Raw genomic sequence first — 24763 nt, forward strand, 5'->3', positions numbered from 1 at the left:
TATATATATATATATTTCCCTTCTTTCTTTTCTTCTTTCCCTCATCCCAGTTGTTCTTTCCTATTAGGTAGTTTCTTTTCCTGTCACAATATCTATTGTACCTTTCAGTTTTATTTACTCTTTCAGGTTCTTATACTAGGGAGAAAATATGGTGTTGACACATGTGAGTCTGATTTTGCTTATGAGAATGGTCTCTAGTTGCATCCATTTACCTGTAAAAGCCTTGAGTTTATCCTTTTTTATAGCTGATTAAGATTTCATGGTATAAAACTATTACAATTTTTCTTATCCACTCCCCATTTGATGGGCATTTTACTTCTGTCTAAAATTGTGCTGCTGTGAACATTGGTGCACATATATTGCTGTGGTATGATGTTTTTAATTCTTCTGGGAAAATAACCAGCAGGGGAATGGCTGGGTTAAATGAGACCCCTAATCCTAATTTTTGAGAATACCCAGACTGATTTCCAAAGTGGTTGCACCAGTCTACATTGCCAGCAACAGTGGAAAAAGTTCCTTTTCCCCAGAGAACCCACAGCATTTGTTGTTGGTTGATTTCTTGATGATAGCCATTCTTACTGGGGTGAGATGAAATGTTGGTGTTGTTTTAATTTACAACTCTTGAATGACCAATGATGTTGAACATTTTTAATGTATTTATTTGCCATTTGTATTTCTTCATCTGAGAAGTGTGTATTCATCTCAGATGCGCATTTTTATACTGGTTCTTTGAATTTGGGCGTTCTGAGATTTTTCAATTCTTTGTATGTTCTAGATATAAGTCCTTTGTCTGAGGGAGTTAACGATAATGTTTTCCCACTCTGTGGGTTGTCTTCACACTCTATTGGTGATTTCTTTTGAATACACAAGCTTTGTAATAGGATGAGATCTCAGTTGTTGATTCTTTGAAGAGTTTCCAATGCAGTTTGGGTTTTGTTCATGAAGGCTATGCCTCCCCCTATGTCTTCAACATTTCAATCTATTTTCTCTTCCAGTAGGTTTAGTGTTTCTACTTTAATATTTAATTCTTTGATCCATGTTGACTTGAGTTTAGTGTGTGGTAGACATGGGTCTAGTTTTAGTCTTCAGCATTTAGAGAGCCAGTTTTTCCAGCACCATTTATCAAAGAGGCTATCTTTCTTCCAGTGAACATGCTTGGCTCTTTTGTCAGATTTCCTAATATTTAAATCCTTTAAGGATTTTAACAGATAATAATTACATATTTCCCATAGAAATTAGAAATCAAAGCCATCTATATAATTCTTGCATGATAATCATGATGGCTGTATTAACATACCTAATTTTTCATTTTGACATAACATAACTCTTTGAACCAATCATTTCTGTCTAGTACATAAAAAGCTTTCAACTATTTTTTTGTCTTTTAATGGGATATACATCGCAAATGTTTTTTCTGAAAGGCAGAGCACTGAATCTCAAAGAAGTGTCCTGTCACAATTATGAATCCTTATACATTTTAGAAGATCTCTACATCTGGAATTGTTAATACATTTAATACACCATGAAATTAACACTAATGAATTGCCGTGGACATGTGAAAACCTGTGTTTCTTAATTTAATTTTGTATCGGGAGCATCCGTTATGCAAAAACCTTATTGTAATTTTTTGAAAAACTTTATGTTTTGACCAGTGACCAAATTGTCTCCCAAGAGACTATGGAGATTATTGGGGGCTCTATGTTAATGATCAACTGTTGGTCACCACTCTATTCACCAACGGGAGCTCTATCCAATAATTTCTCTCCACCCTAAGAAATTTTTGTTAATTATTTTAAAATTTTTGATGAGCTGTGAGAAAGCCAATTTTGATATCACTTAGACCAGCTTGTAACTCAGGAGGAACCAGGCTTTTAAGTCTATAACCCAAACTCTATTATGAACAAATGATCAAAAAAGAGAAAAATTATTGAGCTCAAATAAAAAGGAAATGGCTGTTCTTAGAATGACACACAAATAACAAGAACACAGAACAAGCAAATAAACATGTTTACAAAATCAGTGTGCATGCAAATATATTTTGATCAAGTTGAATTATAGTAACTCTATTACGGTTTTAGAAGTTAATAATTATAAATAGACTAGTCAGATTTTTCTGTTTCTCAATTAGTGAAGATCTTTTATCAGAAAAACTGGCAAGGAATAGAATCTTTTATCTCTAATTAATATCCATTTTTATATTTTATTTTTTTAAATAATGCTGATGACTTTCAGCTCAGTTATCACTATATATTCTATCACCTATTTAGACCTTCAGTTTCCATTTTTTCAATTTCTTTAACAGACTCCAGGTCAACTGTAACCTCATTATTGTCAACTTCTTCTCCAGATCTGCCTTCCTGATATAGTCAGACAGCATGGTCTAGGAAGATAAAAACATATTCTCAATCCTAAGTTAGAATTTGTTTGCTTTACCTGACTGAATTGTCTTTCTGCTGCTGTACTTCCATCTTTTGTTAAATTTTAAAAATTTAATAGTGTATGTTGGCAAGTGAAGTCTATTATGAACTGTGAATTTTGTAGGGAAAGATCCTCCCTTTTGTTTTTGTAATTTAATTTTGATTGTACAGTGAGCATGTTCAACAATCCTTGACCTTGTGTGTTATATGGAAACCGTGTGATAAGGGAAATGTGAAAAGTTTTACAAATCTTTGGAAAGCATCACTTGTATATGCTGGGCCATTTTCAGTTTTAAGTGTCTGTGGTTAACCAAGGGCACTAAAGTCATCCAAACAATGAGCAATGACATGTTTGGCTGCTTTACTAGTGTGGGCAGAAGCAAAAATAAACCCTAAGGAGTTGTCCACTGAAACTTGGACTCAGTGTAAATTTAGAAATATGACTGCCATCCATCTGCCAAAGATGATTGGGGTGTATCCCTCTGGGATTGACCCCCATAGAAGGTGAGGGAAGTTGTATTATACATGATGAAAATTGTTTAACAGTTTCTTGCACCTGTTCCTGGGATAAATGGAACTATTTACATAAGGCGGAAGCATTTTGATGAAAGGTAGCATGAGAAGCAGAAGCCTGTTGAATGGTATCTGAGGGAGTAATAGTGACAGCGTCCTGCAGTCTGTCTATAGCAGCGTTCCCCTTAGTGAGAGGTCCTGGCAAATGGGAATGAGAACGTATATGACCAATAAAACAAGAAACATGATGAAACTATGTGACAAATTGGAGAATGTGAAGTAGATGAAAAAGATCTTCTTGACCAGTATGTATTGTGGCAGTTTCAATATGGCACCTTACACCATAGACACTGTACTGTGTGAAAAGAGGTTAATTGGAGTGGATGAATGATCTTGCAAGGCCTATATGACTGCTTGTAATTCAGTCTTTTGTGGAGAAGAGAAACTTGCATCCTGTATTATGGAAGAGGAGGCCATTGAGTAACCTCCCCTACCTGAAGATGACCCACCCATGAAGATGGAGATGCCTCCTGCTATGGGGACTGAGCTTATTTTTGAAGAGAAGACAAAAGATGTGAGGGAAACAAATTGAATTAATTTTTCTGAAGGATAATGACAATAACACCAGAGAAATTAGCCCAAAAACTGGATGGAGCTAATTTTAATATTGCCAAATAGTCTGAAAATCATTTTAGATTGATATGAACAGTTTGGGGTAAATTGTTTTTATCAGAATAGGTGACCCAAATATGAAGAAGTTATTATAGATTGTACTCTTTGGAGGCCACCACCAGGCCTGCCATTATTTAAATAACATGTCAAAATCAAGCAACTGTTTAAACCCCACTGCTTTTAGATTGTACACCAAACTTTTGTATCTGTTTGTGAAATTATAAAGTTTTTCCATAGAAATTAATTTAGGACTATAAAACCCACAATCAGCATCAATAGAAATCATAAGAACCCCAAAGACTTATAAAACCTTTTAAATCAGCAGCATATGCTGTATATGATGTCAAGAAGACTATAATTAAGGTAAGATAGTTTTATTAGCTTTATAATCTAAAATGAAGGAATTTTTTACTATAGCTTTAAAAGACAAAAGCCATCACTGAAATATACATTTTTTGAGACAAGGGGCAAAGTTTTTATTTATGGGAATTATTATTTTACTTTTTAAATTTGTTTTTCACTTTCAAGTAATCTTTTAAATATCCCCATTAGATAAAATCTTAGAAAACATAAATTTTTAACTAAAGGCAAACTTTTTATCTTCAGGAATGAAACAGCCTTTTCAATTAATCACCTTAAGGGGAAGATGTAAAGACTTCTCTTTTAGTGTAAATTGCAAAGGAGAAAGAGAAAAAACCCACTCTATTCCCTATGAGGCTTTTTTCCCTGTGAAGCAGAAATTCCCTGGGAGGCTCTAGTCCCTGCTGAATGGCCCTTTGCATCCCTCCAGATCAACAATTTAGAACTTTTATTATTGTGGACCTGTAGCTGCCACACCCAGAGGCCATCTGCACTTGTGTCTAAAAGCCCTTTAAAATGTGTTTCCTTTAAAGAATTAATTCTATCTTTGAACCCAGTGTATCTCTTTTTTATTTATAACTTTTAAATTTGGGGGCTGGGGATTTAGCTCAGCGGCAAAGCGCCTGCCTGGCAAGCGCAAGGTCGTGAGTTCGGTTCCCGGTACCGGAGAAAAACCAAAAAAACAAACAAACAAACAAAAAAAAAACTTTTAAATTTTTGTCAAACAAAGAATGACCAACTGAGCATTATGAGAGTCTGTGGTGATTTAAGCGATGTCTTGAGTAACCTTAATTTTGCGTGTATAGTCAGAATCAATGACACCAGGTAAAACCTGAAGAAGTTTTGGAGCCTCTGGCTGCAGCATTTGCTCCATTGTCTCAGGGCTGAGTGAGCTACTAGAGGGGCTCCATTTTCTTAGTACCAGGAATGGGCTCCATCATCTACACTCCCCCTCCCCAAACCACACAGGGGTTATGGCCTCTGTAATCACAGCCTCTGTTGGCCTCTTTTTTTTTTTTTCTGATCTGGGCCATGGAGGAGGAAGCCAAGTCACTCCCTCTCTGGGGTTCCACTCTGGCCGCGGGATGTCCCATCCATTTGGTCCTGGTCCAGGGTCACAGGCCTGTATTTGGTATCCTGGACCAATCACCGTGGCTGGACCAGGCATGCGGATGGGCCGGCGGCTGGGTAATCCCAGCTGGGTCTGCCTAGGACCAGAGTTCAGGGCCCTCCCAGAAACTGGCCTGTGCCTGCTTCTTCCCATTGTGGGGGCAGTGGCACAGGCCCCGTGCTGTCCCAATTAGCCACACACAGTTTAAAAGAATTTTTTCCTTTTTCATCTGATGGATCAAAGCTAGAAGGTTTAAGCAGTGTCCATGGTACCTTTTCTTCACCCTTCATTTTCCACTCAGGAGTTGATTTGAAAATAGTACTCCCCACTAAATCCTTCATGGTAGTCTTAAAAAGCAAGGTAAATACAGGAACCAAGAAAACAACAAACATTTGTGTGTACATCTGTATACATCTATAAACATCTGGGGTTCTTCAAACTCTGTCCCATTTTTAACTACTAGTAGTTCAATATCCCTTTCTCTAATAGGCTTCTTTGAAACCTTTATATTTGATGGCCTGAGAGAACCATATGCCCATGATTTACACTTGATGCAGCAGTACCAAGGCACTCCAGTGCTGAATACTGGCTCCAACAATGTGCTTCCCCACCCTTTTGTGTGAACTTGAGAAGCATTCCAACTGCCCACTTATTCTTTGACCGAGTCCCTGTTCAGGTGCCAAATGTAGAAATTTGTTGTTCTCTCAGTGTACACCAGGGAGGAGCAGTGGTGGGGATGAGGAAAAGATAGACAAGAGACAAGAGCTGGGTCAGGTGGAGGCCGCTTTACTAGATGAGTAAGAGGACAGGACAACAACAGTAGGGGCATTTATTTATACTACTGCAAAGTTAGTATCACAAGACACAAGGTTGCCTAGTGACTGATGACTGAAATTCTCCAGGCAGGATATTTTTCTCAAGACTGGGGTAGCTTGAGTGTTTTAGGTGTTCTGGCTCTGTTCTGCACTCACACATATGGGCTATTTCCAGCTTCAGCCACTCCAGCTGTTACATCCATAATTTTATTTCTCCTCAGCACATTATTTTTGTTTCACATATATCAAAAATTACTCCCCTTCCAAGTTACAAATCAAATTGTGTGATATAGTTTGAACATCTCATATTAAAGATTGTCAGCTAGATTTTATACAGATCAACATGCAATTAGACTTTCCAGAAAAGGAATTTTTTGTGTGTATCTGTCCAACACAAATCTGAAGCATCTCAATAGATAAATTCTTTTGATATTTGTTTATCTGAAGCTGACAGAGAATCTCATTAAAGTAATGACAGTGAAGGAGATCACATAAAAATAAACGATGAAAGTAGATAAAATTTTCATTTCATGTCATAGGTAATATTTTTCTCATAATGAGTATTCTCCAAAATTAAAATAGAACTAGAAAAATCTAAGTCCCCACCAATTAAGTAATGTTTAAGCAAAGGTACTATAACTGTGCAATGTAATAAAACTACTGATAAATGAAGCAGCATGGGTAAGCCTTAAAAACAGGATCCTACATGAAAAAGACAGATGCAAAGTGCTACATATTGTATTATTGTATTCATGTAAAATATACAGAAAATGCAACACTTTAAAGACAGAATGTAGAATAATGTCTTCCAGGGCCTACAGTTGAGAATGAGATTATGTATAAATGAATAAGAAATCTTTGGAGGAGGAGGATTAAGATGCTTCAAAATAAAATTCTGCAATGGTTGCATTATTCTGTAAAATTACTAAAACAAAGTGTAGACTTAAAATAGGTGAATTATTTGTATGTAAATTGTGCCTTAATGAAGCTGTTGAGAATAATAAAGATGGGGAGATAGACAGATTTGAAGAGAAAAAATTAAAATAATTTTATTCTTTTCAAGACAATGATATTTAATTTGTACATATTCTTAAGCATATATGTCAGTTGTATGTATCTCAAACTTGTTTCTTCATGTTCCATGCTTGTTTAGAAATAAACGTGTTTTTTCTGTATCATTGGTTCTCTACTGAATCATTTATTTCCAGAAACTGGAGACAGCTATAATATAGGTATGACTTCTCATTCTGAGTGTACATCATTTACTTTTTGGAACAAAATCTATATAGATGTCTACTAGAGGTGACTTAGTGAAACATTTGAGGTATTAATTTGTAAACATTCTAACATTATTATTGTTTTTGCAGAAGAGATACCAGTTCAAATTCCAATAATGAAGTCACCTTTGGACAAGATCCAACTCGTTCCTGGGCAGGCATTACCCACTGGATTCCCTGGACCATTCATTTTTGCTGATAGTTTGTCTTCTGTGGAAACTCTGTTGACCAACATTCAGGTCGACAATATTTCTATAAACAAAATAAATGTAATACAAGACATAAGCACCTACATAAATTATGTAATATTTGAGAAATTAAAACAGGTAAGGTGAAGTGCATATCATTTACTATACTTTGACAGGGTCTGCTGAAAGTGGCTTTGGATAATGCTCGCATCCAGGAGAAGCAAATTCAGCAAGAAAAGAAGGAACTGCGAATGGAGCTCTATAGAGAGAAAGAAATTAGAGAAAATCTTGAAAGACAACTTGCAGTTGAGCTTCAAAACAGAAGTAAGTTTAACAAACTGAGTTGCAGAGTAAATGTTATATTGAATATGTTATTAGTAAAAGAAATATTGTCAGAAATAGTTTGGAATTCATGAAAAGAAGTAACAAGCTACAAATAAAATACTGTAAGAATTTATATTATCTGTATTTCTAATAACAATAATTAACACTGTATTTATACTTGGGCTTTGTTGCAAATTTAGAAACAGAAATATTTATCGTTTTCTTATTTTATAAAATGCACCTGGGTAAAGATAATATTACAATTCATTATATATGAAATTCTTACACTTTCCTAGGCACAATGCCAGATTCTGGGAAGATAAAGTGAGTAAAACTCAGTCCCTGTCCTTGAGGACCTTACATTTTAGATGATTAAAAAAAAGTTCATTTCAAAATAAAGTGGCAAGGAGAGTTATGCAGAACCTGTATATTCATGCAGAGAAGAGGTTTGGTTAGCTTAGCTTGTGGTGGTAAAAAAGTAGAGGAATACATGCTGATGCTGACCCTTTCATCTGAGTTTTAAAAGATCAATAGCCTAAACAGTATACTCGAATATGAGAGTAATTTGATCATTCTAGATGGTGCTATCAGTGTAGTCATGGAGACAAGAAACTTCACACAGGGGAGACTATATACAATTTGTTATTATAGTAGTTTTGAGTTTTGTGGAGTGAGTGGTATGAAGTGATACAGAAAGTTGAAGGTAGAAGTTAAATTATGAAGAATATTTTTAGTCATGTAGAAGAGTACCTTCTATTTTACCCTCTAGGAAATTGAAAGTAGTAGAAGATGAATAAGAGTATGATGTGCTATGGTTTCAATTGTATTGATCACTCTTAATATTGGGGATTAATTCGAGAAGTATAAAACTAGATGCAAGGAAACTTAGCAAAAGTAGATTGCTGTCTTCCAATCAGTGATGATGAAGACTAAGTAAGAAAGAGGAAGCATAAATGGGGATAAAAGATACAGAAGAGAAATACCATATTGTTCACAAGTAGTATTATTTTTCCAACCACGGGGGGATGTTGATTATCTACAGTAACATATAAATGAACTAGTTTATATCAAAACCACACTAAATTCAAATCTTCAAATAAATTTATTTAAAAAATTTCACATATTCCCTGTACTTACCATAAAACACTAAACAGCAACAACAGAAAATACAATAGTTAATTTTATCTTCTTTTCTTTCCCTATTTACCCTTCTATGTAAGTATCACAGAGCCTAAAATGAGAAAACAAGGTTGGGAAGGAGAGGGAAAGAGAGGGAGAGAAAATATAAATAAAGAATATAGATAAAACTGTGAGCAAGTATGGATGATTCTACTTGAGTAAAATCTGCTACATTAACTTTATTTTAATTCATAGTAGCATATTGTACTCTGAAATGTGTTTCAAGTGATTGAAAAAATACTGTGTGTATTTTCCTTAAGGACTAAAAAACATTGCTTTAATTCAAAGTGAAATTTCAATGACTGCATTTAAACAGAATTAAATGTTTTCCTTAACTTAGCAAATTTCTTAAATACTATAAAATGGAGACTAAATGTTATTTTGATGTTTGAAAAAATTAGTATATGTCTGATATTTGATTTGAAAAGTATATCATAATTATTATTAATTATACAGTTTTCAGAGTAGTAGGTTATAGCTTTGTTTAAAATATATGAAAAAATAAATTTGAGCTGACAATATATACAATATTTTTGAATTCTTAAACTTACTGAAAGTAATTTTTTCTTATCAAAGACATTGCTGTCAATAATTTCAATATATATAGAATGATGATTTAAATAATTTATGATGGGTTTCAATGAATCTATGAATACAATTATGATAGTAAAGTAATTTTATCTTCTATCTTAATTAGTGATGTTTCATCAAAAATGATAGAAACTACATTATTTCATTATCTATGTCTCCAGAAGTGTGTTACTTCCTTACTGTTCTGTAATTTTTATTTCAATTTCACGGCAATTTACTTGAGTAACTAACTCTCTTCAAGTTGCTAAAAAGCTATTGAATTATGAAATAAATATAGATGAGATTTTTAGCAACAAATTTAGTTTAATTAAACTATGTAAATTACATGTTAATGAACTTGACATTTTAAAATATCATATATTTTGGTTAATATTCTGTATTTTTCTGTTGCCATAACATCAATAGTTTAATTTTCAAAAGCCTGACTTAGGGAAAACTTCTACCCACTTAGAATTTTGCTAGGAAGCAATAAATTGTTGAAACTTAATAATGCTATTTGAAAAATCTATCATAAAATTAAGATTTCAGAGATTTGAAATGCATTGAGGCAGTTAAAATTTCTTGTTGTGGCACAAAATCTTGAAAGTTGAGGAACAGCTATTTTTAGTTCTTTCCCTTTTCATAGAAACATAGTCGTGGTTGCACATTATTACTTGATTATATAATAATTTTCAAAAATTACTGTATATTTGTTGTGTATATGGAGAGAGAGGAAGACACATTACTTTAAAAAGTAGACATTTGTCTTTGCAATTTTTAACATTTCAGTGAATAAACCCTTGCTTCTTTCAGTTTTAACGACCATGTTATGCACCCCAACTTACATTTTCAGGATACACTTTTGTATTTTAAAATATATGAAGCAATAACCCAATCAATAATGGGAATAATTTTCTTAAAATCATTATAAAATATTTAATACTGTCATTAAATACGTGTGAGTCAAGGTTGAAAGCAAATGTTACCGCTATTACTGCCATTGTAAAAATATAAAAGGTAGTTGTTTGATTAATCTAGAGTAAACACAACGTTTATTTGCATGAGCCAAATAAAAGTTAAGACCAAAAGAAGTTAATAGTATGTCAGTTGAAACGTTTATATCTCTATCACATTTCACAGCTGTTTCTATGCTTTATAATTCATCAGAAGTAGAAAACCTATTATGCTGACTAAGTTTTTGCAAACTACCTTTCCACATTTCAGCTAACATGCAAAAACGCCTGAAGAAGGAAAAGAAAGCCAAGAGAAAACTTCAGGAAGCCTTGCAATTCGAATCAAAGCGCAGGGAGCAAGTGGAACAGGCACTTAAGCAAAGTGCTAGTAGTGACAGTGGCCTGAGGATGTTGAAAGGTAATGTCTGATTTGTACTTTCCCCATCAAGGTAAACAAAGCAAAACTTAAATCAAACCAGGAAGAGAGAGGGGAGAAAAAAGAACAAAAAAGAGAAAGAAAGAGTATGGGGGGAGAAAGGCAGGAGGAGAAAGGAAGGAAGAAGGAAGGAAGGAAGGAAGGAATTGAGGAGAGGAGGGAGGGAGGGAGGGAGGGAGGAAAGAAAGGAGGGAGGGAAGGAGGGAAGGAGGAAGGGGTGGAGAGAAGCAGGAAGGCAGAGGAAGGGAAGGAAGGAAAAAGTTTTCTTGGGGATAATTAAAAAATCTATTTGCATCCAAGTGATTTAGGACATGAATTAAACTAGTCAAAATAATATCTACTTTGGGAGATACAAAAGGTATAGGAATAAACAAAAACTGCTGACTTTTGCAGTAGAAGCAGTAACACTGATTTGTCCCCTACAACTGAAATATAAGTCCTTTATGTCCATTCATGTTAGATAAGCTAATGTTTAGGGAGTTTGATTTTGATTATTTATAGGATGCTGATTCCTTTAATGCAGACTGCATCAGTGTTGATATCTTTAGGAGCATCTGGTCGAAAAAGAGTGTTTTAAGTAAATCTCTGGAGATTTTATGGGAAAAGGTGCTTAAATAATGAAAGATCTTAATTTCAAACATTTTAATTTTATTTATAATTCTTAAAATTCTCTTAAAAATTCTTTTATTTTTAATTTAAATCATTTTAATTTTAATTTTAAAACCACATAATATTGTTTCATCTCATTCAACCCAATATCAAGTAAATGTTCAATTAAATGCACACATCCATACAAACATACAAAATCTTTAAAAAAGTTATTTTATTAGTACATGTTTGCAATACATGAATTTTATGTTCATCTTAGGGGATAGGTACATGTATGTAACATATACCTCTTACCATCCTCACTCACATCCCTTTCTCCATCTCTAGATCCCTATTCCCCATTTTCATTATTATTAATATTATTATTAATTTACTTCATATTTATGATGTATAAGTTTACATTCAGTTGTGGGTATGCGGTACATGTACATGATGCATTTTAAGACTTTTGACTTCTCCTTCTCTTCACCCCTACCCTCAGTCTCTTAGACCCTTTCCCATTTGCAAAAGGTCTCTTTTTCCCTTTCCTTCAATCAAGAATTTTTTTCTTTATTTTCACTTTGCTTTACTCAAATAAGAGATACCATATGGTATTTACGCTTGTGTATCAGACTTATTTTACTTAACATATTTTCCAGATGTGTGCACTTTTCTACAAATATCTCAAACATGTCTTTCTTTATAACCTAATAGTATTTCATTGTGTACAGTCACCACATTTTTTATCCACTTGTCCGTTGATGGACATACAGGCTGCTTCTAGGATTTGGCCATTATGAATTATGTGACTATAAACATTGGTATACATGTATCACTGTAATATAATGTGTTCAGCTCTTTTGGGATGATATCCAGAAGAGCAATAGCTGGGTCAAATGGAAATTCTAATGTTAGTTCTTTAAGAAATCTCCATACAAGGGGCTGGGGATTTAGCTCAGCGGCAAAGCGCCTGCCTGGCAAGCGCAAGGTCGTGAGTTCGGTTCCCGGTACCGGAGAAAAAAAAAAAAAAAAAGAAATCTCCATACTGAGTTCCACAGAATATTTTTATGTCATGATTTCTAGGCTTTGTAATTTATTTGAAGAGAAAAATAGAGAAACATTTCCTCCTAGAATCAATATGGCATAAAGATCACAAATATAATGTGCATTTTGTACTTAAATTGAGATTACCATAGAGATAATATCATCTATCACTTCTTACGAATAGAAAATATACCATAAGGATGGGAAACTTCTACTTCAGCAATTAAACTCATGATCTTTTTCTTGTTCTTCAGTCAGGGTACCTTAACATGATAATTTCAGAGGATATTAATAGATTACTTTCCTCAAACTAATCTTTAGGAAATGAAAAAATAAAGAAGTATTTACTATATACCTGCAAATATATACTTAACTTTAGAATTCAGTTATAATTTATAATATTCTCCAGCACCATTAAAAACAAACAAGCATACACAAAAATAAAGCAATGTTGTCAAGGGTTGGCACTACAAGCACCAATGTTTTCACTTACTGCAGTTTTCCTTTTAAATAAAATAGGAGTTCTTAATCTTTAATGTCAATTCTTTCAGACACTGGAGTTCCAGATACTGAAATAGAAAGTAATGGGACTCTCCATGATAATGCTGCTATGCAAGGTATGATTAATAGCATACTTCTTCCTACAGATACTGGGAATGTTACCCCTGTGATCGAATGAGGGTGACCTCCTTTGGTGGTACTCTTCATATAAATGGAATAAAGAAATTTACTTCTTGCTCTCTGACATAGAAAGTAATTTAAATGTTTTTTTGTAGAAAGACTTATGTAGTTAATTGGACTTTGAAAACCCAGTGGCTATAGAGATACATAAGGATAGTAATTTCAATATACGTTGTGAAGAAATTTCTTGTATGTTTAGCTATTACAAGGATATGCATTTATATGTTAGTCATATGTTCTAAAAATGTACAAATTCAAATTTAATATTCCTTTCAGAAGTGTACATGTACTTTTAAAAATCCACTATTTTACTGTGCATGTTATAATAATCATAAACTATCATAATCATAAACTATTTCAAAAGTGTTTTGGCCAAGAATGGTGTTCAATGCCTATAATATCTGCACTTGGAAGGCTGAAGCAGGAGGATTACAAGTTTCAGGCCAGCCTAGATTATATTTATTTTTACATTTATTGTAAAATATAGCCACACTGTAATGAAAAAAGACAATTCTACAAGAAAATTATTCCCTATCTTTGTAAAACAAAGACAACCATCAATCTGTTGCTTGCTAGAAGTTTAGTAAATTGTTACTTTTCTATTGTGGGATGACTGAATTTTTGTGAAGGAAACAGAACTAGGTGTGACCAAAAGCTGTATTTGGATTTATATGAAGTTCACCATTTTATGTAGCTGCTTCAGGAAATTTGTAAACTCCTATTTACTTAGTTCTGAAACTCTTTACAAAGCCATGAGTGTTAGAGCTCGTGGATCTTCTCATAATGCCTGATTCTACTGTAGCTGGATTGACGCAATTAATGTTTTAACTGTGTTAAATGTTTTTCTTTAGTGTGTGTGTCTGTGTGTGTATGTGTGTGTGTGTATGTTAAATGTGAAAGCATGTACACTCATTCAGTGAAATTTTCCCATTTTTTTATCCCCATTTCATCCCTCAATTTAATGACTATGTCTGTGTGGGCAAAGATAATGCCAATAGATTTCAGTGTTTGCCCAAATTATTCCAAAAGCTAAATTCATACAGAAAGTTTCACTAGCTGTAGGCCTGAAGTTTGCAGCTGCCTCATATACTAGGGCTATAGTGAGTTTGAATAACCTGAGGCATTTATTTGATCCTTTATACATTAATGACATAACTATGAACACAGCCTCTAAACAGCATTGAGCATGACTGCACTCCTACTCTGAATGGTATATATGCTCAGCTTTAGAACTGGAGGGAGCAAACCAAACACATTTTCAGTAGTTCTTACCTTTATTAAGTTTAACCTTATACCTCCATCCATTTCGTTGCTGTTTAGTTTATATGTTGTCTTTAAATCATAGTAGTAGTAACATCATTCCGAACTCTGAGATAAATGCAAACTTCTAAACTTTCTTCACTACTTCATTTTCAAAAAACAGACAGCCAAATTTATTAGTGGGTGGTCATTTTGATGATATCCGCAAAAGTACATGTACTTGTCATTTGACTCCAAATTTTGTAAATTTAGGAAGTCTGAAAACAATGGCACTTACATATTAAGTTGCACTTAGGGAAGGACATATTTAATGTTTGTTTTCTCTGAGTGTTTAAAATAAGTTCCTCTATATTTTGCTGACAAAGCATAATAGAATTAGATACAGCTTTAAAGCAATTAATGCAAAACATTTTAAAGCAAGGAAATTAACTTACAATGCTTTCAAATTAAAAATAAAATTTTCTAATATTTATCATTACTATTATCACATAAAATAATAAAGTGTGTTACTATTCTTTAATGTTACCTGCTTCCTAGATTACATTTAATAGTATTTATGATAAATATGATAAAAATGGAAAAGCAAACTTTCTCTCCTCTTTTAGCACAACACTTAAGCTCCCATCAACATTTTATGGAAAATTTCGGTGAGTGTTTTATGTTAAAATCACAATAGCTTCATACTTTAAAATAAAACAGGCTATTTTGTGCAAAAATTATTTGTTTTGTTATCCAGGAAAATATCTGCCTGGAAATAGTATGAGAACTAATTTTAAAAATAGTTCAAGTCAGTCAGGTCATATTATTACCTAAAATATGCCAATTAATTTCCATATTATTTGAGATGCTTAGAATTGGAGGATTATTATATATTTACCTATGCCCTTCACAAAAATATAACGCTTGAAAAACATGAAATGCAAGTTTAGCCATTAACTTTTCATTTTTGCTAATAGTTTTGTTTTTGTGCATAATAGATTTTTTCCTTTGGAGTGATGTAACTTAGCTGTTTTCATCTTTCTACCTCCTTCAGGAACCCACTTTTTCAACCTGAAAGATTATTTCCTACCATTGTTTTGAGGGTCAATTTATGCATGATAATGCAAAGCCATTTTCAAAATTTATCTTCATAATTGCAAAAAATTCCTGCTTCTTTTAAGTCATTTATATTACTCTTGTCAATAACGCTGATGGATAGAAATCTATCATTAACCCACCATACTCCCTTTGAATACAATTAGTTCTTCTGTGATATTTCCTTAAAAGAATATAAAAGAAATGTCAAAATGTTTTGTGGTTGTCCTTAAAAGCCATAAAGTTATATCCTACTTTATTGTCATAATTCCCACATAAATTTTAATGCAAATTACTCATACACCAGGATATATATGAATATAAATATTTAATCAGCTTATTTCATTTCTTATATGCTTTCAATGTGTTTGACAAACCAGATATCATCAATAGACTACATTCCAATAAAAAAGATATCTGTACCAGTTATATTTTAACAGTCTACCACAATAACTCCTCCTGAAGGTTTTCAGGTAGTCTCACAATGTACACATACTCAGTCTGATGTCTATGTCCACTATCTCTAGAGGTGAAGTTTTAATTGGGCTATGCAAAGCACTATAGTTCCATTCAGATTCCTGTAACTCAGATGGGGACCTGCAAAGCAACATATCAACTATCTTATCAACCAATCTCTTTTTCACATAAAATAGCACACCAGGTGTCATTAAGTGCATCTTTGGATCAATGATTTTTGCAAATGACATTCAGGTGCCATTCATGTAGGGCTTTTTGCTGATAAAAGCAAACTAAATTAGTACACCTACAGGTGAGCTGATAACTAAAATGAAATAGCAGTACCATTAGCTAACAAAGTAATATTTTCTCTTTACTGCATTCTGCCATTTAGTTATTATCCTACTGGAAATCTAATTATAATCCTTTTACTCCCTAGTCAAACTTCACAGTTTTTGCAAGCTTAGCACTGACAAGTGCTTTCATTACATTTGATAGCCTGTGCTCAGATTGACTTAACTTCAGTTGGAGACTTAAAAGCTGTTTCAGTTTCACAGATTCCCTGTGTGCACATTACTGCAACAGCTCCTTTAATTAATTAGCATGAACATCAGTAACATGAACTGCTGAACAGAAAATATCATTTTATGATAGCAGAGAGACTTCTCCTTTTGCAGGTTTACATCTTAGTTAACTTTTGCATGACTATATTTTATTGTTAGGGGATCTGGGTACACTCCACAGGAAGTGTTTCTTAAATTTTTGAAAATGGGCATCATTTTAATAATCACAGGTAAAACAAACACAGAATCTGAAGCTCCTAAATTTTGAAAGCAAAAAGCATTCATTAATTTTCTAGTCAAAATAAAACAATAAAAATGCTCAGTGGAAGTAACACCTTGAATTCTAAGTGCACAGTAATATACTATTTTTTGTTCTGCTACCAGATCAGTTTGGGTGAAAAAAAATCAAGGAAATTGTTCTTCCAAATGGAATATCAGTATCTGTGAATAATTTTTACAGTTGCTTTTTTGCCTATATGTTTGATAAAGACACAAGACGATTAAACACTGAGATATATTTTCTTCTGATACTTTTCTATAAACATGGTAGAAGTTTAAATATTTTTCCGGCTTTTTTCTACTAAGACACTAGAAGTAGCTGTTAAAAGCAGCCTATAGGCCAAAATAAAATTTTATGTAAAATTAAAATTATTAAACCTTTGTTTCCCTCTGAGCCATTTTTTTTTCAGATAAAAAGCTGTAAAAGATTATACTGAATACAGACTGATAACTCAGTGATGTGAAATTCATGATCTCACTCATTTATTACTGGTAAAGATACCAGTGACAATTAAAAGCAAATTGACTGAAAGTGCCATTTGACTCTAATAGCAGATGATATAATTTTAAATTCTGTATATTAAAAATTGCATTTTACATCATAATATATGTTATAAGCAGAGATAATTTTAACTTCTTTATATAAAAATAACATATTTTAAAAATAATTATACTGTATTGCATAATGATATGTATTATAATTGTAATATGAATATTCAAATACATAATTTAACTTGAAATATATATGGCATGTACAAAGAGTGATCAAAACATACAGTGAATGTTTAAAGTTTAAAAATTTGTTACTCTAAGACATATCCCATGATTCCTCTCAAAATACTCCCTTTTTTCCTTGAATACACTTATCATGCATGTCTGTTTGAGAGGTGTTAAAAATATATAAAAATATATGGCGAATGCTACTAGCAAGTGCCAGCCAAGAGAAAGATAGCCTTGTAAAAACATTACAGTATATTTTCATCCACATTTTCACTGGATGTGGCACTGTGAAACTTCTGAAACTTCCACAAAGTCAAAAAGAGCAGGAAATGTAAAATTCGATCAGTTAAAGACATTGATGCAGTCATAACAGTGTAACTAAAGACATTCATGAGAGAGGACTTCCAGAACTGCTTCAGAAAGTGGCGAGAATGATCGGAAAATTCTGATAGACTCAAGCAGAAGCACATTGAGGAGGATTAATGGCAATGTGCCTTTTGCTGTAATAAATTTTTTAAAAATTTAAATATTTACCATATTTTGATCATACATTTCATATTCTTATCTCTGCTATCAAAATTAATGTGGGCCTATGATTTTGTTTTGAGATCACATATCTTTTTTGTTGTTCTTGTATTGTTTTTGTTTTTGTCTTCACTGTTGTTGTTTTGTTAGTTTTCTTCTCTTTAAAATTAATAAAAAATCAACGTGAACAATATTTAGCTTTCTTTGACTCCTGAGATTTCTCTGAGACTTTTCTATTTTCTTTCCATTTGCTGATTATTCACTAACCTAAAACAGCATTTCTTCAAAAAGTTAAGATGCCATGCCAATGTTTGGTAAAAACCAACTATTCTTATGGCAGGACTGAGGTTGTAGAAATTGGAAGAATAGTAGGGAAACAACGGTAGGACGAGAAAAGCAAACAGGAAGAGCTAAATCTTATAAAGTTTTTGAATAAACTATGGTGTAAGAATAAAATGAGGACCGAAGATAGAATTTCCCTACTAGACTTTTGTACTAAATTTCACCACCATCTCCACTATCAGGGTTTACAGTGACAACAAATTGCTTCCCACTCTAACTCCATGAACCATTAATTTCTCCTCCTTGATATCTTTTCCAGTTGTGGAAAATATACAAGGCAATCTAAATGTTCCCATTTTAAAGTGGAAATATTCTCTTGTAAAGTGGATATGTGACAAGTGAGATACTAAAAGGTATATAAAAAGTAGATTTTTTTAAAAAAAGATGGTCTCTTAAATACTTGATTTGTAAATAGAAACCATTCACTACTCAGAGAAAGATTACTGTAATTGTCACCGTAGTGTGGAAAAAGGGTCTATCCTGCAGAGAAGGTTCCAGCATCTTCCTCTAAAAGAGCAAGTTTTTTTATCTTATAGAGCTCATTAAGAACTGAGTCTTTTTATTTTCAAACCTAAGGAGAATTTGTCTCTTCTTCATCCTCCACAGGACTTTTGTCTTGATTCATGGTACCACCTAATCTATCATCCCATTTTAAATGAAATATCTTTCACACTGTAAAAAACATTATGCTTTTAATTTTTTCTTAGGACAGTGCCAAGACCTTACAATATTTGCTCATTTGAGGATTGGTTGTCATAAAGTATACTGCACCATTTACTTGCATGTTAACAGAATTATTTGTGATCGAACTAATTATGATGATAGCATTCAAACTCATATACATATTTAAAGCTTACAATTCCAGCTATACCTCCCTTACATAACAAATGAAACTGCAGTGAAATAAGGCAGTGAAAATTGTAAGCCAAGATAGGTTGTTGTGCACTTTAAGTTTCCAAGAGTGATTCTATAATTAACATGTCTTTAGTGCAATCTAGAAAAGGTTGCTTAAACTTAGTCATAAAACTGTTTGACCAGTTACTTTTTGCCCTTTTTTACATATATATCTGCATAAGAAATAGTTTTTGATTAAAGCTTTTTAATTTTTTATTTCCACACTTGGATTTTAATAAATAAAAGAAAAACATTTTTTTCAGAAGGTTGGTAATCATATATCACCATTCTAATTCTTCCTTTAAAATCTTTAAAATATTACTGCTGCTGCGTGAATGTGTGGCACTACTGTGCTAGGATGCTTATCATTCTCAGAAAGAGCATCTCATTCCCTAAAATTGAGATGGGGGAAAAAGAAAAAGAATAACTGACATATATAGAGAATATGGTGATTTCATGTCATTCTTAATAAAAATAACCTTTAGCAAGATTATTCCTATATGGTGGTTTGGAAAGATGTGATTCACCCTAGTTTTATAAATATAGAAATAATCCAACAGAAGTTGATTTCCTCTCTATTGATAATGGGAAGTAAGACATGTGAATCTTAACTGATCATTGATTGTTCTCACTGCATATGATTAGCAGTCCATATATGTGAATGCTGTCATAGAGAGCTAGGATATTTAGCAAGACCATATTATCATTCCATGGAGAACAGTTCATGGAGAGGGGAACTTCTTCAGTTTGTAGTTAATTAATCAATTACTTTAAAATCTACTGCAATTCAGTGAGCACTTCTACTTTAAAATTTTGTAGAGTTTGCGGTAATATTTTAAAAAATTAGGCAAATAATATGCATGTCTCTTTGTATTGAAACTTTTACAGAGCAGCTAAAACAGTGATAGAAAGAATCATTTTTTGGTAACCTCAGAGTACCTTGTCGGAACTAGGTTTCAACAGAACCTTAATTACCTAACGTTTCACTGAGGTTTCCTTATGTGGGACATTAGTATGCAAATTTTTTTGTTTCTGGTACGGAGCTTACTACTGAATGGTAATAGCCATAAAAAATTCAATGTTGGAAATTAAAGTGAATTTAAAGAAAAAATCTTTAGAGTTTTATGTAGACTTCCTTAACTGCACAGAGTGCATGATTTTGTCTAGCGTTTCACAAATTAACATTGGTAATAATCCACATATGAAACTATAATGTGCCTTTTGTCAGCAATGTAAATGATTATCAAGGCACCATTTTCACTAAATCCTCTATTAGGTTTTAAGAAAGTTTCATGGTTTACAAATATTTCTTCTCCATCTCCTTCCTTTTAGCCTATAAGAATTTAAGTGCCCTTATTTTAATGAAAATAATAAAATGAATGAATGCAATGTTGATCTCATCTTTGAGCAAACATTGAATGAGTAAAGCAAAACAAGTAAGAGAGAGATAAAAATGAAAACTCAAATCTTTGTATCTCTTAGGATCTGCATTTTAACATTTATGTGGGATGTTAGATGTTGACCTTTTAGGCATTGTACAACTTTAATGTATTTTCATTACTTTCATTTTCATTTTCCTTCACATTTTGATGCTTTGAAATTAGATTTCCTACCATTTTAGCAGTTAGAAGTAGTTAAAAGTTATTAAAAGAATTTATGATTTTTAAATCAGGCATGGTAGTGCATCCCCATAAACCCAGAATTGGGGAGGCTGAGGCAGAAGGATTGCTCAGAGTTTGAGGCCTGTCTGGGCTACCCAGTAAGTTCAGGGACAGCTTGAACTACATAGCAAGACCCTGTCTCAAAAAAACAAACATAGGTGCTGGGGATTTAGCTCAGCGGCAAAAGAGCCTGCCTGGCAAGCACAAGGTTGTGAGTTCGGTTCCCGGTACTGGAGAAAAACCCAAAAAAAAAAAAAACAAAACAAAACAAAACAAAACAAACAAACATAGCAGCAACAAAGAATCCCTGAAAATTGAACTTATGACTTTAAATATTACTTTAAACATTTTCAGTATATAACCTAAATAAATGTAAACAAAATTAGAATTTAAAATAACATCATAACCTAAATATTTATGGAACATGGGATGCAAGCAGGACCATAGACCTTTTGAGGAATGGCTTAGAAACAATATTTATAAGAAAATACTAAAACAAAGAAAATGACTTTCCATGTGACATATGTGTCAGAGTGAATTCTGACATAGATATTATTTCATAAATACAAGATTTTATTTTTTCTCTTTTCTGCATTCTCTTTTTTTTCCAGAAAGTAGATAAGTAGATAAGAAGTGCTCTTCATGTGGCTTAAAAATTGTAGGTATCTGTATTGGACAAGCACACTTTTATTGCCATATTATAACTGGTAAAGGAGAGACATAGTGAAGTTGCAGAAAGAGCACTGGTATTTCAGTCAAGGCTTCCAAATCACTAACTGGGTAGCTCAATGACTATCCTTCTGAAGTGACTCAACCTCATTCTGCCTTAATTTTATTTAAACATACATCATAGTATTGGCCTAAACTTTCTCATCAGTAAGTTACACACAAACTCTGTGACAAATATGACAATTAGGAGTTATCTTTATTACTATGTCCTGGAAAATATACATGAAGTTAATATTGGTGGTTGCAGATATAAATTTCAGCAGGAATGAAATATTTCATATATAGTAGGTGTGTAAAATTTTCAAATATATGCTCTTCACTATACAGTTATGATAAATATATATTTACGTTTTAGCCCTGTGCTTTCTTCTTATTGTTGATCGTGCAAGAATTAGAGTGTTTTTTTTTTTTTTTTTGGTTTTTCTCCGGTACCGGGAACTGAACTCATGACCTTGCGCTTGCCAGGCAGGCGCTTTGCCGCTGAGCTAAATCCCCAGCCCCAAGAATTAGAGTGTTAATCAATGGGAAGAGGCTGAATAAAATAATTACCTAACAAAATAGGGTTAAAAGTGAACAAGAGACATTGAGACTATTATTGTATTATCCGTGGGAAAAAAAAACAGATGCCCGACACTAGTCTTGTGCTGATTTAGTCATAAATCCGAACAGTTTAGGACAAATAATGTCCGATTGTTATTATTTAAAGAAATCTGTGCTTCAGTCACATACTGATAGAGCAAAGCTTTTAAAATATGTAGATTTTTAAAAAAAAATTCATACGCTAAAAATAAACACCAGATTTTTCTGAATAAATGACTTCAAAATACTGATCTTCTCTACACAAAAGACAATCAAATGTTATATCATTTTATTCTTTTCCTCTAGTCTGTAGTGCTTCACTCTTCATAGGAAAATAACTAGCACCATGCTTACAATCCTGCACTAATAAATTATACCACAAACTAACCTAACTCCTGTGACTTACTTGATTTGAGAATGTTACATACAGAATTTTTCCACAGCTGAAAGTAAGTAACACAATTCATCCCATATTAACTTGGGATTGAACATAACAATGAGTGAGCATATTATTTTCTCTCTCTGTTATTTAGGTTAGGAAAGTATAACCTTCCAGAGATAATCTTGGTCGTTGGCAGCTAACATTTTTCACATTAGAAAATTAAAAATACATCATTAATTACACTACTTAAGGACAACTTAGAATCTGCTTCTTACAATTCTTTTACAAAATATTGTCATTAGTTTGTATCATTTCCAATATTTTAAAATTATTTTTATTTTCTTTAATTGTTTGATCAATCTTGCATTCTTTCATCTGGTAATCTGAGCAACTTTGTTGAACATAACAATATGTAATATAACAGCCACTGTTAATTCTTATCATCCTGTTTTGAAATTCTGTATCATTTTTATTGCTTTGTGTTGTTTTGTTTTTGTCTGTTTTGTTGTTATTTTTCTCTATAAAATAAAAAAATAAAAACAAGTTAGCTACCTTTCTCCAAAAGGATGATAACCTCAAGTATGCATGTGATGAAGGCTACCTAGTTAATGAGGAAGTCTTACTGTTTACCTTAGTGAGTAAGTGGCAAGGAAACATTTGGAAGAAAATGTGGGCCTGACTTAGGAAGAATCACAAATGCGTGTTGCTCTTGTCCTAAATTAATCTACAAAATATAAACAAAGTGATTTCTAAAAAAATTAAAAATGAGCAGTAACTTTCAAATAAACATCCTGTCAGAGAATCGACTTTCACCCTGGGAAGAAATCACAATCTAGCAAGAATTTTGAGTTACAGAGAATGATGTTAATCTTTACTCATGTTTTAAACTTCAGGAAAAAGAAAACCTCCTAAATGCCATGCTTATCAAGCTAGTCAGGAATTTTGTTGCAGGTAGTAAAGCAGTAGAACATGTACCAGGGGCTTCAGCATATTTTAGAGTTAGTAATATCATTTGCATCACTTTTGCATTGTCAATATCACACCTAGAAAGTAAAGTTTTAAAGTACTGTAAATCTACAGTTTTGCTCATTTTTATATAATTTCCTTTTTAACAGAATGAAACTCACATGAGTGAATAAAGAATAAATCTAATAAAACAAAAATTTGTTAAGCATGGATTTATTCAAATTTTAAACATATATAGTACAGAGAAATACTGAGTTTGTGGTTTTCAGTGATATGTATTTACTAGAATTTGGATTTCCTTTGTTGAATGAAATCTTGACAAGATCTTATTGTTTTTTCTGTGCAGCTTGAACACTGATCCTGGAACTCCAACTGATCATAGGCACGAATAGGGTGTACTGTAACAATTACTTGTTTATCTAGTGTTCTAATTCTTTACAATTCTCCCACAGTCTATCAAACTATGGAACCTTCAGTTATGATTTATTCATTACTCATACACAGAAACATTCACAAATAAGAAAAATGTTCTAGAGAATGGATGCCACAAACTTTTAGGGGATAATCTTAAAATGATTTCTGAACATGATACTTCATACTTCTTTAATCCCTCTTTTCCAAGGACTTAACAGTGCTTTTCAACTGTTACCACATTCATCTATTTAGCATCCCATTGGAGTATGTAGGTAAAAGAATTTTGATAACATCAAAAGTGCTATTTCTAGATGGTATGAGAGAAAATAAAACACAGACACAGCTTCTTGTTAAACTCTTGTTACTATGAAATAGGTTTATATTTGTCTGACTTGGTCTTTAACAGGAATTCTCACATGAGATAATTCATTTGTACACATGATAAATATTTATTATCATACTTGGGAGCTCACCTTGGTAAAAGGAAGACTAAAGTATCCTCTTAAGAAAATGTAGAGATTTCTAGTTTCTAGAATTTGCCACATGTAAATTTTACCTAGAAAAAGGAATTTAATCTTTTTTACTGATACATTCCATATGTGTAATGAAGGCAATGATAAAAACAGATACCCAAGCTACTAAAATAATTCCCTTTATTCTTTCTCCCCATTCCCTAACTGGCTTCCTTTTTATTATACTACACACAAGCCAATGGAAAATTATCAAACAATTGATAGATATAAAATAGGAAAAAGGCAAATATGATGGGTATCGTATTTACTAAATGATGA

At 32.7% G+C, this 24763-nt stretch overlaps 1 protein-coding gene across 1 annotated transcript in view; it reads left to right on the forward strand.

The window, feature by feature from the left end:
• Dach2 (dachshund family transcription factor 2) overlaps positions 1 to 24721 on the forward strand; it is a 618325-nt gene extending 593604 nt beyond the window's left edge. The window contains exons 9-13 of the mRNA XM_005409722.1: positions 7256 to 7404; positions 7530 to 7677; positions 10651 to 10797; positions 12999 to 13064; positions 23905 to 24721. Of these exons, the coding sequence (XP_005409779.1) occupies positions 7256 to 7404; positions 7530 to 7677; positions 10651 to 10797; positions 12999 to 13064; positions 23905 to 23909 (515 nt within the window). The 3' untranslated portion in view covers positions 23910 to 24721. The remainder of the gene's footprint in view (positions 1 to 7255; positions 7405 to 7529; positions 7678 to 10650; positions 10798 to 12998; positions 13065 to 23904) is intronic.
• Positions 24722 to 24763: the final 42 nt, after the last annotated feature.

Source organism: Chinchilla lanigera, unplaced genomic scaffold, assembly GCF_000276665.1.
Source record: "Chinchilla lanigera isolate Chin_1 unplaced genomic scaffold, ChiLan1.0 scaffold00124, whole genome shotgun sequence".
NCBI classification, from domain to species: domain Eukaryota; kingdom Metazoa; phylum Chordata; class Mammalia; order Rodentia; family Chinchillidae; genus Chinchilla; species Chinchilla lanigera.